This window comes from Hoplias malabaricus, chromosome 3 (assembly GCF_029633855.1).
Source record: "Hoplias malabaricus isolate fHopMal1 chromosome 3, fHopMal1.hap1, whole genome shotgun sequence".
Classification (NCBI taxonomy): domain Eukaryota; kingdom Metazoa; phylum Chordata; class Actinopteri; order Characiformes; family Erythrinidae; genus Hoplias; species Hoplias malabaricus.
This window is the reverse complement of record NC_089802.1, coordinates 61,568,492-61,585,563: the sequence shown is the minus strand read 5'-3', so window position 1 is coordinate 61,585,563 and position 17,072 is coordinate 61,568,492. Positions and strand designations below refer to the sequence as shown.

Genomic DNA, 17,072 nt, shown 5'->3' with positions numbered 1-17,072 from the left:
GGCCATGGGTGCAGGTAACAGCTCGGTGCTGTGGTCAAGCAGGGCTTGTAAAGTTCCATAGCTCAGAACAGGTCTCGCTGGAGGGGCCATGTGATGTTTGTGTGAGTCTAAATCACATTTCACACGGGATACACTCTAATGGTGCTTGGCTCGGACATACAGTTCTAGGAAAAGGCTTTAATTGCTGTAGAACAGTTTGTGCTGGTTTCTTGGACATGGATTAAACATAGTCTTGGACTAAACTGCAATGCCAATGTTGTTTTACCACAGCAGACCTTATTTTATCGAGGCTTATGATAAATCTCATTCTTGGAAACCCTAATATACACTAAAGGGCCATCCATTAAAAAGTCCTTTAAAAGAAGTGGTTCATCTCTGGCATTACTACAAAGAATAATTGGACAGTTTTTATTTTAAGAGAGCTTTAACATTCTAAACCTTTCAAATTTTGAAACACCTGTCAAATTGATCCTTTATTATTACACACAATAATGACATAGTAAAAATGTTTTATATTTGATAAATTAGCAAATTTCCTGACTCACTTCCTTGCTCATGCCTGTTTAGCACCACATGGGATGCTATTAGAGGTCAGATTGCTTTTGATGCTTCATAAGAATGGTGTTTCACATCAGTACACATCAACACTGTAGCCTATGGCCTACATCAAATATGAATGGAGACATGCCAATCATGATGCTGTACAGTATTAAGTTCTTACTGAATCCCATTTTATAATTTTACCCCTACCCTTTCTTGTTGAGTCTTATCGTGCTCCTTGGAACTGGGTTATAAGGTGTAGTTGTTAAGAATCCAAGAGCCTTCAAGAGCGTGTTCTGATACATCATCAGAACACAAAAAACGTGCAGCACTTCAGTTGTGGTCTGCGGATAGTCTGCAGTGATATCAGAATTTTTATTTTTATTTTTTTTGTTGGCCATCTAGCCGGTGATTTACGAGGCATTAATAACCCTTAATTTGAAGCACGCCCCTGAAAAATCTCTATTTCAAGGGGTGTACAGCCCTACCCTTTTGCCCTACCCACCTTCCGAACAAGAGCTGAGACACATTAAGTCTCTGCAAAATGGAGGGGTAGGGCTAAGTTGTAGATCTGAAATGGAATTTGCTTCAAGCTTAATAATATTCTGAAGCTAAGGTTGTGATAAGTAGTTTACCCACTTTGCTGCAGTAGCAGACTTTTCTGGGAAGGCTTTAGAGTAGAAGCTGGAACATTTCTGTGAGATTTTAATGGCATCCAGCCTTGAGAGCTTTAGTGAGGTCAATTACTGGTTTTAGATGATTCATTCTGGATCACAAACACCACTCCAACTCATACAAAATGTCCTGAATAGTGCTTTATTACACTAGGGAATGCAGTTTCACTGCCCCACAGCAGTGTGTGTGCATGTGTGGGGGTGTGGGGGTGGGATTTATACTCCTTTAGCTGACACTTGAAATTGAGCATGGTGACCCAAGGCCCATGCGTGACTGCTCCAGAGCATCCCGTTTCATTTCATGCACAATTGAACCACTGTGTCTACAAAAAGTGCAGTTTAAAGTAGCTGGATTCACTAATTATTAGGGGGCTGTACAAACATTTGGACATATAGTGTATCTGCAACCAAAGTGACTTCATACCGAGGTTTCAGAATTTAGGAAACACACATATAATAAGATGGTGCTCCAATTTCAGATACAAACTGTGGGAGACGGGGGAATACCATGACCTAACAGGTTTCTCCTTACCCCCACAGGCTGTCTAAAGTTGGATAGCTCTCTTATTATATAGGGGTTTCCTGACTTTTGTGACAGCCTGTGTTAGTTAAAACATTCCTGCCAATCCTTAACATATACCAGGGGTATTTTATTCAAATTAATTATGATCCAGTTAGAGACGATTATGTCAAGCCAATGTCCAGAAGATCATTATGCCTAATTTGCATTATGATCAGTACCAGATTGAAGTAGCCTAATAATTAAATCAGCCTTTTATCTGCATTTTATGTAGTTACAACAGAATGTCAAATCAAATGACAATTTCAATACTAATTTCAAGTTTAAAAAAATGAAATAGAAAACAAACACAATGCTTTTGAAAAATGTGCATATTACAAAAACGTACCTAATGCCCTGTCTTGTAGTTGGCTTCACTGCTTTTCCCCTCTAGCTTCACGATATGGTCCACCCTCCTCCGCTCACTGCAAAACTATCAAACCCTTTTTGGCTCTTTTGGCTGGAGAGTGGGACTTTATCCATTACCAGCAAGCTAAAAGGTGGGACTACATCCAAACACATTTTATCCCTAAACTGTGGAGCAAAACAAAAACTCCTGTTCATATTTCAACTGGTGATCAATCTCTTTATTTATAATGACTCTGCTTTTACTGCACAAAACACTGCCGTCTCAAAAGTGTCCCACAAGAGCTTTTATCTCAGGCTGTGGGCTGTTTTTATTGGCCCCTGAACAGGTGTCTGGAGCCCTGCATTTTGTGTCATTTAGTCGAGTCATATTACTCATCATAATGCACAGATCTGATTGGCTGAGAAGCATCATGTGATATATTTTGTTATATGTGCGACACATGAAATTGGTCTGTGAGTTTACTGGACCAATACACCTGTAGTGGCTATAAAAGTAACACCAGTTAAAATAAACACTCAATGAAAAATGAAATCATTCTCAATCATTTATCAGTTATAGGTCCAGGCCCAGATAGGACAGCATCAGTCCAGACCTGGACATATTACTGACCCCTGCTATATACTGATCTGATATCTGAAATGGGTCTCATGAAAGTAATGGGAATTTAAATGGAAACGAAAATCCTCAAAAGCTGCTTTTAGGGAAAGACCGCTATAAAGAGGGCCTGAGTCAACTCCACCATTCCACAACAGGATGGCGGTGTCATTACCACGGCCTCCTGAATCATCGGGTCTGGAGAGAGCCGGCCTAGTTTGAAATGACTCATGAAATATAAACAAACAAAACAAACACAGAGAAGTGAGAGTCGTTGGCCGTTGGAAAACAGCGATGTGGATTCGAACAGTGCTTAGACTGTGATGCATCTAAGCTCTGTGGCTCTAACTAGCAAATATTCATTAGTGCTACTAGGTTGTTAACAGGCCAGATTCAGCTTTTGAGTGAGCTGTGACATTCACAATCCCAGTTACCCCCTCCAGCAATTACAGAGAACATTACAATCTAGTCTCACTGTGGATTTGTGGGAATTTGACTCCAAGATCATTCCCAGTATTTGTATAATGTGTGTAGGTATCATTTGGCTTGTGGATCATAGTCAGTGCTGTAGTGACACAGAAAGTGGTGGTGATGTGTTAATGACTTATACTGGTATGAGTGGACAGAGCAGTGCTGCTGACGTTTTTTTAAACCCTCAGTATCACTGCTGGACTGGGTATAGTTCACCAACCACTGATGAAGGACTAGATGACGACCAACACAAACTGTGCAGCAACAGATGAGCTACTGTCTCTGACAAGGTGGACTAACAAGGTATGTGTGTCTAACAGAGTGAACACATTGAGTGGACACAGTGTTTAAAAACTCCAGCAGCACTGCTGTGTCTGATCCACTCGTACCAGCACAACACACACTAACACACCACAGCCACGTCAGTGTCACTGCAGCACTGAGAATGATCCACCACCCAAATCTTACCTGCTCTGTGGTGGTCCTGATCATTGAAAACAGAATGAAAGGAGGATAGATAACTACAAAGTGCTCCTGTATGGTCAGTGGAGCTGATAGAATAGACAATGACTGCAGATGCAAGGTAAGTGTTTTTTTTTTTTTTTTTTTTTTTACTAAAGGAGCTAGGGAGTGTGTCAATGAGCTGTTGACCACAAACATTTAGCAATATACTGTATGATCTGGAGAATATTGCTACATCATCCTCCTGGTTACTCCTCTATATGAGAAGGCAGTTCTCTTGATGCTTAATATTGTGATTGGTGTAAATATGTCAGAAAGAGAGTTCATCAGAGGGCAAGTGTGGGACAGTTATCAGTGAAGCAGTCTGCAGGAGGGTCAAATTTGGGTCATATATCTGCTGGGCTAATAGTGTTTACAGAGACTTCTGTTGTGGTGTAATGAACTGTCCCTCTTAAGTCCTGTACCCCTCCCCTGGTCTTAATCTCTTCCCTCTCTCTCTCTCTCTCTCTCTCTGGGTTTTCAGTGTCTGTCAGTCTTTCTCTGGTGGCATTTCCCCCTCTTTCTCAGTCTTTCTCTGTCTACATCTCCATGTCCCCTGTGAGCAACAGTAGCACTGAGACTGGAGTATCTTTGCGTGTGTGTGTGTGTGTGTGTGTATGTTGTCCCTCCTGTACTCCACCCGCCCTGCCGTGTGCCAGTGCCACGCTGCAGACTGTCAGTGTGTGTTTCAATCAGGGTGAACCCCCCGCCTTCCCCCCTTCACCCTTAAACACACACACACACACACACACAGAGCTCTCCTCAGCTCAGCATTGTTGTGATCTTATGACATCTTAACCTTTGGAAAAGCGCTGGCAGACAAGCATTTAGGAAAAACACAAAAACAGCCTCTCTCCCCACGCCTCCTGACCTTTCTCCACTGTTATTGTGGTCCTCTCAGAACACACTGCTGCTAGTTATTTATCAGGGTGGAGCTTTAATTGAGGAGACTGCACTAAAGCACCAGTGATGGGGGGCTTTTGTCTCCAGGCAGAACCCGATTAAATACATTGCCTTGCACTTTTCTGCCTCATGTCACTCAAGTCCCACACCTGCGTCAGTACCGACAGGTTATTGTGGAAATGCAGTCAAACCTCATATGATTTAATTATCATAACTGTAAACAACTGTAAACAATCTGTTATTTTTAACAGAAAGGTGACATGTAAATTGATGCTATTTTAGAGCATATACGTTATTAATTTTTATACTGTCACATCTATATTAATTTCACGTCACGTCATGTTTACATATACATATTACAGCTACATATTGATTATCATATGAATCATATACTCAGTGCTCCAAAGTACAGATATAGTACACAAGATATACCCAGTAAATGCATTTACCTTCATACTAGGCTTAATTATGGCCTATACACTTGATCATACACAATGTACATCATTCTAATTAAAGCCTAAGTGAAAGTGCATAGACTATACACATTCATACACACAGTCATCATACACATTATGATCCATACATCATACGTACTATGTGTCTATTTGGGACAGGTTTGTAATAAATTAATGAGAATAAATAATAATGTTCATGCACTATTCTTTTTTGGACAGTTGTAGTAATGGGGAATAGGAGTAGCTTATTCAGTCATGTCTTATCCAATGAAACTAATTGCATACCCTGTATGGCCATTTCACTGGAGAGAGCAAGAGGGATGTGAGAGTGAGGACAGCATGCCCTGCTCCTAAAGTGCAGGAAAATTGATGGAGAAAACAGATTGTTTTAAGATGAACAGATGGAGCAGTTTATGTTCCTGCCGCAAGTTCTAAACTTGTGTGTCTTAAATGTTCCAAAAACCTTTACTCAACGCTGCGATGTGAAGTGCCACCATGAGAGAAGTACATATTTTGAGGTTTGAACACTCCATGTGAATGTGAATCCCTTTGATTGCATAGCCACAATTTTAGATGTCTTTCTATACTAAAACCTATGCAGTATATAACAATGTATACTTATAATAATTGCAATTATATACTAATAATTGAAATTATTAAAGGTAGCAGTTCTGGTAACATTTATTTATTTATTTATTTATTTATTTATTTATTTATTTATGTTTGAGACTGGATATCTAGGGCTGTCCCGACCTGGTTTATTTGGTGATGTCCCACTTTATGTCATCTCAACTAAAGATTCTTTATCTCTAGCTCAGCAACATGTTCAGCAGCCGAGATGGTGTTTTTTTGTCTTTAATCTTCCGCTTAGCATCACCAGAGTCTTGTTATCACTGAATAACAAAGGCTGTTTGAAGCTGTTGTCCTGGCTGGGAGCCTGATACAGAGCGCTTCAGGGATAAAGATTATTGTGTGAGAAACTCACAGTACACCTACCAGCAATGCAAATCACTGGGAACAGATACTGAGGGTCTCCTCATTGAAAAGTGAAGAACTGACCTCTGAGATTTTGCCCTGGGCTTTGGGCTTACAGTATCTGGTAAATTTGCGTTAGTTGTGCTCTTGCACTGTAGATTGTCCTGTGAGCTGTAGGTTCACACACTAGGACCTAGTTTCATTCCCTGAGGCTAGTAAACAAACCAGGAGTGTGCGCTACATTACAAGCAGGGGTCATACATGTAGGGGTCAGTGTTTGGTCTTGTGAGGTTGGATTATTAGCATTTTGTAATGAAATGCTTGTTTTGTTTGTGTGTGTGATTAAAAAAATTATTCCTACAGATATGTAAATGCAGTAGTCAGAATCCAGTCTCATTTATATTATATTTATTCATTCATTCATTGTCTGTAACTGCTTATCCAGTTCAGGGTGATGGTGGGTCCTAACTAGAATCACTGGGGGCAAGGCAGGAACACACTCCAGAGGGGGCGCTAGTCCCTAGCAGGGCGACTTATACTCACACCTATGGACACTTTTCAGTCGCCAATCCACCTACCAATGTGTGTTTTTGAACCGTGGGAGGAAACCCACGAGGACATGGGGAGAACACACCAAACTCCTCACTGACAGTCACCCGGAGCAGGACTTGAACCCACAACCTCCAGGTCCCTGGAGCTGTGTGACTGCGACACTACCTGCTGCGCCACCGTGCCACTATTAAGTCAAATTTCTTATATTTTAGATGTTCCTGAACAGATCAGGTGTGAAATTAGCATAAGGATGTTTTAAAGAGATTGAATGATTAAAAACAAGAATGAAAATAAAAACAATAAACATACACCAAATATGGAACTCTTAACAACCATGCGGCACCGGGTAGACTTCAGATAAGCAGAACTTTCTTCTTCCATCTCTGCATAGTTGTTCATCGTCCTACTGTGAGAACAAAGTTTCAATGCTATGGGTCTGAAAGGATGTGAAGCTGTCAAGAAATTTCTCAGCTACTGGAAAAGACAAAAAATAACATATTTGCAGATAATATAAAGAAGCTGCTTTTGTTCTCACAACAATGGACTTGGCCACCTCAGAGACTAGATATCAGTGTATGAGATAATTGGATTGGCAACCAACTTCTCCTAATAAGAACAGAGGCCTTAATAAAGGCATGTTGAAACATTAGAATCTCTGTATAATAGTTATAATTCTGAAAAAAACAGTAGCTTGTTCTTGGCTGTTTTATTCATACATGTAGTCACAAAATAATGGGCTTTGTAATGTAATAAGCTTGTGGTTTATGTGGGAAATATTAAACCTGCAGTTTGAGTCAATATAAAGTTGTAGAAATGACGATGAGTTAAATGCAAAGTTTTTCTGACAGTAACAAAATAGTGTATTAACATAAACCTCCAAGTGGATATGATGTGAAGTGAATATGATGTGACAGTGGACTTTGTGCACACAGCATTTTTTTTTCCTGGAGAAGTCAGTGTGGATCTGCCGTATTGTGACCTCCCTTATGTAAGATGCTTGTTGACTGCTTGTTTTTTTTTTCCCTCTTCTCTCTCTATATGTGTCAGATGGGTTTTGAGTCTGAATGTGGTTGGCTATGGCTCGCCGGGCCTTTCGTATCTACCCCACACTGTTCACTCAAACTCAGCCCGCATCAAACAGCATTATCAGGGGGCTCTGGAGATGTGATTTGGTAGATATCCAGAGACTGAAGAGTGCGGGGCCAGTGAATGCCTCGTCCACTGACAAGAGTGGACAGAAAACTGCCACAGGTCTTTCATTGTGCATAGCCAGCGAGTCACATGACATTTATCAGGGTCCAACTCCCTTTCAAAAGTGCCATCACCCGGCTACAACCCCACCTCCCCACCCTCCTACTGTCACGGTGTGTCCAGGCCCCCCTCCACGAACAGCGTTCCACAGCACACTCTCATATGCCATCGCCCCAAGCCTGGAATCTCTCATTATGCTGCCTGAGATTTATTAAAATAGATTATGGAAATGTTAATTAAGTCATTAATTACATTATTTAAGCAGCATTGACAGATAAGGCGGTGAGCATTATGGCGTGTGTGTGTGCGTGCATGCGAGCGTGGGGGTTTGGGGTGGGTAATGAAGCTGGGGAAGTAGTTGGTGGGTGTGGTGTGGTGTGGTCTTGTTTTGTTTTAACCCTTTTACACGTATGCGAGTCCCCACTTGAGACTCTAACATTTCAGCTGCAGAAACTTACACTACTGAATAATTAAAAGTAGTTATTGAATAATGAGTAAATGTTTTGATGAGGCCCAGATTATGAAAGGGTTAAGGGGTTTGCTTTCTAAGGTGAGTGTATAATAAATTGGCCAAAATGGTGAATGTCATGTACATACATTTCTATACACTTCAAATAAAAAATCAAAAAATGGTCCTTTTGACAATCATTGAAGCCCTTCAGGATAGTTTAGAAATGTTCATATGCAATTTGCTATTTGTAATGATAATAATAATAAAATGAAATGAAAATTAAAAGAAAAATAAAGCTACAATATTAGGTTTTTTGCAGAGGGAAATAAATCACAGTTAAATCTAAGCATTTTTTTGTGCTGGAATGTCTCACTATATATCACTGTATAAAAGCTGCACAAGGTTTTTGTATTTTAGGATGCACATTTTATCATTAACATAGGACCGTAGATGAAAAAAAGCAGAAATGTCCCGTTTAGAAAAACTTTATTTTTTAATTTACATGGAAAAAAAACACATTGATTTACAGCAGCACAATCATCAATAATCAGAAATTATTCTTGAAAGAGAATTTTAATGACTTCTCTTCACTGTCTCCAGCCTAGAACTGTGCTGTCCTTTCCATCACTCTCTTCTGACACTAGGAACATGTGGATCATATACTACAACTTTAAATGATACAGTCTCAGCCTCCAGCTCATTAAATTTCACACTGCCTGACATCAGACCCCCACAAAACAGTATATGATAAAGCTGACAATGATCCAACAGGGATATTGAAAAAATAAGTCACCAAAAGCCTATACCTAAATCAGTTTGTTTACTTCATATTCCCTACAAAGCACATACTATTCATTTGGCTTGAGAGAGAGAGAGAGAGAGAGAGAGAGATGTGCCATTATGGAGACAGTTCCTCGTGTCCGCTCTAGTGTTCATTCCTTTTGGATTCTCCGTGGCGAAGAGCATTTGGAGAAAGCATTTGGAGTGACATTTGGGCGAAGGCCTCAAACCATATTTCCAAGCTGTTTGGGAAGAAAATACAAGGGGAGCGATCGCGAGATGGATTACCAGGGAGGCGATACTGTGAACTTCCTTATCTGTTGACAGCTTAGTTACCGTTAAGAACAAGAAATGTGTTTTTCAATTCGGCGAGAATGGAGTTGTGCTTTGTCCCTGTAGACCTGCATTATGGGACTGTGCGATCCGGCCTGATAGCTGCAAATAACAGGGTTTGAAAATAACTTCAGAGCAAATGCTTGATTCGCTTCGTGATTCCTGTTATTTATTGGCCGCCAAAGTTTGCCGAACACTTTTGTGAGCGGAAATGTGAGAAACAATTAAAGTTCTGATCTTTTGATATCCACGTCTCTAAAGAACAAATATCTGCTTCCCACCTCCCTCTTCCTTTGCTGCTCTGATATTTGTGGGTGGGTGTTCATGTCCTGCAATTACAGGCTGACATCTGTGGATTTTGTTTAAAATGTGCTTGTCTATTTCCGAGTGCTCTTGACTTATTAAATGGGGAAAGAAAGAAAAAGCACATTCCAGTGGCAGGGAAGAAGATTGTTTTCAGAACCACAAGGTCAAAGACCATCAAAAAGCAGTGAGGCCCTGACCTTGCTGAGCCCTAGCCACTAATATGCTCTCTATCGGAACATTTCTGCCAGCTCTTACTTGACAAAGTGACATCTGATTGCTTCAAGCCAAGGTGGCCATATAATCAAGTACGTCCAGTGGAGTGGGGCGGGCCTCACACACTCATTGTTCAATAAGACGTGGTGGTTTTCTCGGTCTGTATGTGAAGGAGCCGCAGAAGTCCCAGAGGAGGCAAACACTTTATCAGAGCATTCGGATTGAACTGTAACCTAGGAGTGATCTCCTCCAAATGACACCCCTCAATCTTGACATACTTCTTTGAGGTTGCTCGGCAACCTGCAGTGGCCTGGCTCTTCAAATGGAGAGGCTCTTGATTGCAGGAGCGAGTGACTGTTGAAATGAATCTGCGAGCCGCTCTCTCTCTCTCTCTCTCTCTCTCTCTCTCTCTCTCTCTCTCTCTCTGTTACCTGAATTCCAACAGAAGCTCAAAAGCTGAGAGAATCCAAGGTGACTTGTGTCATGATAACTGATGACATGGCCGGTCCATGAACGACCTTGAACTGACGTCAAACCAACTGCAATTAATGTGAAAAAAAAAATACAGAAAATAAAATTATTTGGATTTCTCTTTGTGGATCCCTTTTTATACAGCCCTTCTTATCTTTGTAATTAATCACAGGGATTGATAACTTTGAGTGATGTTATAATTGCATTGCAGTTTGAATTGAAAACATCAGAAGCAGGGCCAGAATGGCACTCTTTTTGAGACAGAGATTTACTACTCTGTGTTAATTAAATACAGCATGGCTAATTTAGCTCAGAATGCTAATGAGCTACTTTAAATTAAGCTAGCTAAATAATTTTCTAAATTGTTTTTCATTTTTATTGAATACTCATTATGTATTTGCTATAGTGAGATAACCAAACTGGCCATCTAATCATCACAATGAAGCTTTAGTTTTAAAAGCGATGTTCACGATTTTAATACAAAACATTTTTTATAAATTTCAGAGAATGTTTCCTCATCATTTTTGAGTTCTCAGTTCTGGGAATCGCGTCTGGAAAGGAAATTCTGTAGTAATTCTAACATTGAATACAAGCTTATAGACAAGTTAAATTCAGCCACGTCCAAGCTACATTCAGCTTCTTACTCATACATATCATTCCATCTTTAAAACATGCACAACCTTACATAATTTAAGGTGGAGCTAACTGCCAAATCTGAAGGCCTTTTTACTTTTTCTTTTACTGAAAGTAAATGAATACAGAAAGTGCTACAAAACTAAACGGTTCAAGTTACAAATGAGTTTCTGTGGTAATCGAAACCACAGAGACCAGTTCAGTTTCAGGTACAAAGAAGCTACAATCAGGATCTCAATCAAACACACTATTGCACCTTAAAAGACGCTGAGCTTCTGAATGAACACAAATGGAATGGTTGGGGGTGGGGTATATTTTGCTTTTAGATCATCACAGTCTAATAAAATTAGTGCATAAATGATGAGAAGGAGCAGTGTAGATAATCTTTAGACAAATAATGATCTGTAGTTTCACAAAGTAATCCATGTATCCAAAAAGGGCATACTACATTTTTTACGCATTGTACAATTTCTGGAGAAAGCAGTGTCTCTGCCACACAGTTCAAGGGTCCTGGGGTTGTGCTTTACATCCTCTTATCATGTCAGTGTCTGTGAGGAGTTTGGTGTGTTCTGTGTGTTTGTGTTTGTGTGTGTGTGTGTGTGTGTGTGTGTGTGTGTGTGTGTGTGTGTGTGTGTGTGTGTGTGTGCTTGTGTTGGGGGGAGGGGGGGTTCCACCAGGTGTTCTTCCCACAGATGAAGGATAGAGTGTGTGAAACTCCACAGGTGTGAGAGTAACTGTGTGAGTGTGATTCAGGACGAAGCAGTCACACAGAAGATGAATAAATAAATGAATGAAAATCAATCAATTTCTTTTCACTTAGTTTACAGTTCAAAAAACTCTACAAGCCTTTCACGATGTGTTAATGTTGTGATAAATAGACTAATAGAAATGGTCCAGAATGGCTTGGAAAAGCTTGATTAGAGGTGAAGATTTTTTTATTTTTTCCCCTGTAAAGTTATCTTTCTGATGATGATATAATCTTTCCTCTGATGTGATCAACATACACCGGTTACAACATTCATTGTTCAGTTCTGACAGTAATGCACAATGTACACCAGTCCCAGCTAATACCACCTACAAGACTCATTTACAGTCGACAGATTAGGAGTTTGGTTTGAGATGGTTCCTAAATTACCAAAAAAGTAAGTGTGGTTATGATGGCAATTGGGTCTATTTGCATTTTAACATACACTTATATTTCTAACTCAACAAAACCTCCAAAAATGAGTGAATACACTTATAAATTACCAGAGAACACCTCGGATATACACGTCATGTCTATATTATAATTCACTATGATTTGTATTTATTTATTCATTATGCTAACTCCATCCGTGTGTGGCGCTGTTTTGCTCCATATGAAAGCTTCTGTATATTAAGAAGTGTTACAGAATCCTTTTAGAGTTTACAGTTAGGCTTAGGATTATAGTCAGGAGGCGGCATGGTGTCGCAGCAGGTAGTGTCAGTGTCACACAGCTCCAGGATCCTGGGGTTGTGGGTTCGAGCCCAGGTGACTGTCTGTGAGGAGTTTGGTGTGTTCTCCCCGTGTCCATGTGGGTTTCCTCCGGGTCCTCCAGTTTCCTCCCACAGTCCAAAAACAAACATTGGTAGGTGGATTGTTGACTCGAAAGTGTCCGTAGGTGTGAGTGTGTGAGTGAATGTGTGAGTGTGTGTCGCCCTGTGAAGGACTGGCGCTCCCTGCATGATGTGTTCCTGCCTTGCGCCCAGTGATTCTGGGTAGGCTCCAGCCCCATCGCGACCCTGAACTGGATAAGTGCTTATAGACAATAAACGAATGAATGGATTATAGTCAGGTTGATGGTTAGGGTTAGAGCTATGTTTAAGGCTAAGATTAGGGATAGAGTTGATTTTTTTTTACGCTGGGTGGGCAACATGTACATCCATGAAGGGTGAACTATATTTTGTACAGATTACAGAGTACGAATCCTGGGAATGATCTTTTAGTGAAATATGTACAGCTCCAGCTGCACTGTGATGTTTCTGTCTCTTCCACACTCCATGCTCAGCACAAAGGAAACAATGGATTGAAAGCAGTAACCATGTTGGTGTAACTTGTATTGATATGTAAGTTGAGTACCCAACCAAATTAAGTGCAAGTTCAACTGATCTCATTTTCCAGTGTATATACGGGCCATAGGCGACTATAAATATGATTCATTTATCACGTTTCCAGAGCACAGTTCCACACTCCTCACAAAGCACTTTTTTCCAGGTGTTTGCCTTTTCTGAGAAGATGTGCCATGTTCAAAATTCACAGCAATTGACACTTTAATATCACCTCGCGAATGAACACCTCACCTTAAAAGTGTTCTAATCAGATTGCTGCAGTTCCTTTGCTACGTTTCTTATTATCCTCAACACCTTTTGGCCTGCTCCCTTAATTATTTTAGCCAATTAAATGTGTCTGGGTGACAGTTTGGGTAATGCTTCAAAACAGCTCATTTTGAGTCTCTCTCTCCCTCTCTCTCTCTCACGGATCAGACCGTTCAGCTGGATCAAATGCTTCGTAATGTGTTTGAGGTGGTGACACTAGGGGGAGAAAAAAAACTATGTAGAGCCATTGTCACATATTAATGGATCTCTAGTGATTTCCTCATGGATCCCAGGGGAGCAAAGAGGGGTAAATAGGTAACGAAGAGAGTAGACAGGTTTAATTATAACACCATTCAATTGTTTACTTTGCATTTTTTTTTCCCATTCATTTATTTATTTTGTCTTTTCCTTTCTCGTTATCCAAATACCAGTTGTTCAGGGCACAAATAGAAAAAACAAACAGGAAGACCTAATTAAATGTACAGTGGGGTGTAATACCAGAAATGCACTTGTCATAACATCGGTTCATTTGTCATTCAAGCAGTAATATGAACTTTAATGTCCTTCATGTCTGAGTCTCTTTTAGATTCTATAAATTATATAGTGCCACTTCACTCATGGGCCACTGTTTCAGAAAGCCCTTTTTATCTGATCAAAGAGCAATTCCTGATTGGATACTAACCACTTAATTGGTGACGGGCTTCTATTTACATTTCACAAAATGATTCTTTGAGCAATGCCATAGAAGAACTACTTTTGTTTCAATAAATAACCATGTTTTAAATGTATAAAAAAAACCTTATGATCAACTGTTAGTTATTAGTCCTTTAAAGCTTTCTTCACACTCACATCTTTGGTTCTTTATGGAATCAAAAGTGGTTCTTCTATGGCATTGCGCAAAGTTTTTGTTTGATGTGTGCAACATTTCCATTAAACATAAGCTAATAGCGTATTATAAGGTACAGAATATGGCTCGTCTTTAAAAAAAAAAGCATGGACACAGGCAAAAGGCAGCATTTGTCTCTCTAAGTTTTTCTAAATATTTTGCAGCATTACTGTTGATTTAAAAAATGTTGATGTAGTCATGTCATGGGCCCTTGTACACCAATCAACTGTAACATTACTAAAACCTGTCCATTATATCAGCCCCATTGATCATACAAGAGCACTTTGTAGTTCTACAATTAAAGACTGTTATCCATCTGTTGATTTACATACTTTATTACCCCTCTTTCACCCTGTTCTTCAATGGTCAGGACCCTCGCAGGACCAAAGTATGCAGAACAAGAGTTGAACTACACACACACACAACTTTATATAATCTTTTGGCTCGGCTGGTAAAAACGGGTTCAGCAGAGCACAAATAAAGTTTTGCACTTCATCTATCCATCTATTTTATCACAGATTCACCTTGATCTCCTTTCCAGGTGTTTGTTTTGCTACGTGAATGGCCATTACCGGCGAGTGGAGCAGAGCTCCTTCAGGCTTCAGCCTCGGAGTCTGGAGGAGCAGGAGGAGCTAGAGGTCAGAGCTCCCGGTCAGCAGGAGGAAGGAGAAGTTAGACGGGAGAAGGGAGAGGATGCCGTTCGACGTAGCCCCCTCTGGCCCTGGAGCCGCAGCCCTGCAGAGGGGAAAGAGAAGCAGATTGACCCGCAGTCACTCATTTAACTTCTGGACACTGTGGAGCTTTCTTCTGCTGCCTGAACTGGCTGTGAGTCAACAGGTCCAAACTCAGCACCAGGAGCAGTGAGAGATGCAAGGAGCTTCTGGCTTTGACTGTCACTGTTTTCCTTCTCACTGCACTTGAACTAAGTTTAAGCCGATCCTTAATCATGGCCAAGTGAAGCTGGTACGGCTCCAGACTTTTGTTCCAACCGGAAACAAATTTGATTCAGCCAAGTAGTCCTGTTTTTGTCCTGATTACTCAAAACTAAGGCTGGAAACCCTTTTATGGCCAACATTAAGCACCACTGAAATGTAGTGTGCTTTACATTAAGATTGCATATACCAGCTACAGTATGTTACCACTGTAATATCAAGAGCTTTTAAATCTATTTTTCACATGTTTACATTTGTATACCTCTTTTATTCCTCTGTGAAAGGGCTGTCTCATAACATTGTTTTTATTTAAATAGTAGCTTGACAAAATTTCCAACTGTACAATACAGGCCACCTCAGTGTGGCACATAGAAACTTGGCTGCCATTTTGAAATTACATTCAAATTCATTATATCATACATTTCATATATCCTCCTATTTCAGTTACAGTTTAGCAGTTTAGCCCTGCCCACTGATGCTGAACTCATAAGGAGTGTTTCAATCTAGTCTGCTCTATACCAAATAACCACAGTAATAACAATGTGTAAGTCTTCTTTATATATGCAGTGCTTCTGATTGCACATGTCACTTTCAAAATCTATGTTGGTATTCTATATTATACCTCTTTTATGGCATTTCCTTAAATTTATTTTTGATATACACATTTCGTATTTTACATATATCCAAAGGTTTTGTGGAACTCTGTTTAATTTCTGTTAATATAATGTTCACTAAAGATTTCAAGTTTATATTGTCTTTTAGAGAAATGCATGACAGTAATGAAATGCTCAGGTGTAGCTGCACATGAGCCTAAAGTCACCATGCTCAATACTGTGTAGACTACAGGGGCTAAATGCCCTCTGGTATTGGGCAGTGTATTTGCATTCTCTGGTGGTTATGAAGAACAAAACCATCCAATATATTAGGGATGAGCTGAAGTGGAAAGTTTTTTTTTGATCCAATGGTAATCATCTAGAAGTTGACCTCACTGACACTGTTGTGGCTGAAAGCAATCAAATCCAGGCCCATGTTATATAAAGTGCCAATAATTACTATGCTATTAAATATTAAAAACACATTTAACAACTGTATTACAAACCTTTCCCACTATTTGATACAGTTCACTATAGTACAGCTTCTGTAAACGCACATATGTAACGATGTAATTACACAAATATACCTTAATAGTTACATTGTAAATACATGTAATTAAATGAGTAAAGCCAGGAGTTGGTTCATATGTTCATTAATAGAAGCTCTATTATGGGTATCCGTTTGTAAGTGTGGATATATCAGCAATAGTTACACAGTTGTTAATGTGTAAACAGTTAATGAAGACATTTAATATAAAGTGGGGCCTCAAATCCTCACAGGAATTTTTCCTACGTCTAACGTAATGCCTTCTTTGAAGTGTAGAGGCTATGAAACAGATGAACAGGGGGTAAGTTTTGCACATATATTGCATTATATCTACATTGCTGTGCTTATTTACAGGCAACTAGACTAACATCATATGCATATTTGTTTACAAGTGTTTACTCTTTAGGTTTGAATTTAAATTTAACATTTTATTACAAACTGATAAAAACAATGATGGAAATGCAGTTGCAGTAATGAAAAGGTTCTGTTACTGTCAGTGAAATGCTGTATATGCGGTAACTTGCTCAGTCATATGTTTTCACTTTGGCATTACTTGCCCATTATTTGTTTGGGACGCAGCTCTCATTTGAGTGTGATATTGTGAAATAAAGCATATTTTTTCTTTTATTAATCACATGGCATTTGTGTGCTTCTGTTTAGCTGTTTTTCTAAACAAAGTGCGGTAAAAAAAAAACAGTCATCATCCACTGAACACCCAACATAATATAATAATATCTGACAAAGCGTG

The 17,072-nt window shown here is 39.7% G+C and overlaps 1 protein-coding gene across 3 annotated transcripts in view; it reads left to right on the top strand.

Moving 5' to 3' along the window:
* LOC136692419 (uncharacterized) overlaps nucleotides 1-16,930 on the top strand; it is a 178,086-nt gene extending 161,156 nt beyond the window's left edge. For all 3 annotated transcript variants that reach the window (XM_066665798.1, XM_066665797.1, XM_066665799.1), the window contains exon 5: nucleotides 14,794-16,930. In XM_066665798.1, the coding sequence (XP_066521895.1) occupies nucleotides 14,794-15,034 (241 nt within the window). In that variant the 3' untranslated portion in view covers nucleotides 15,035-16,930. The remainder of the gene's footprint in view (nucleotides 1-14,793) is intronic.
* The last annotated feature ends 142 nt before the right edge of the window (nucleotides 16,931-17,072 follow it).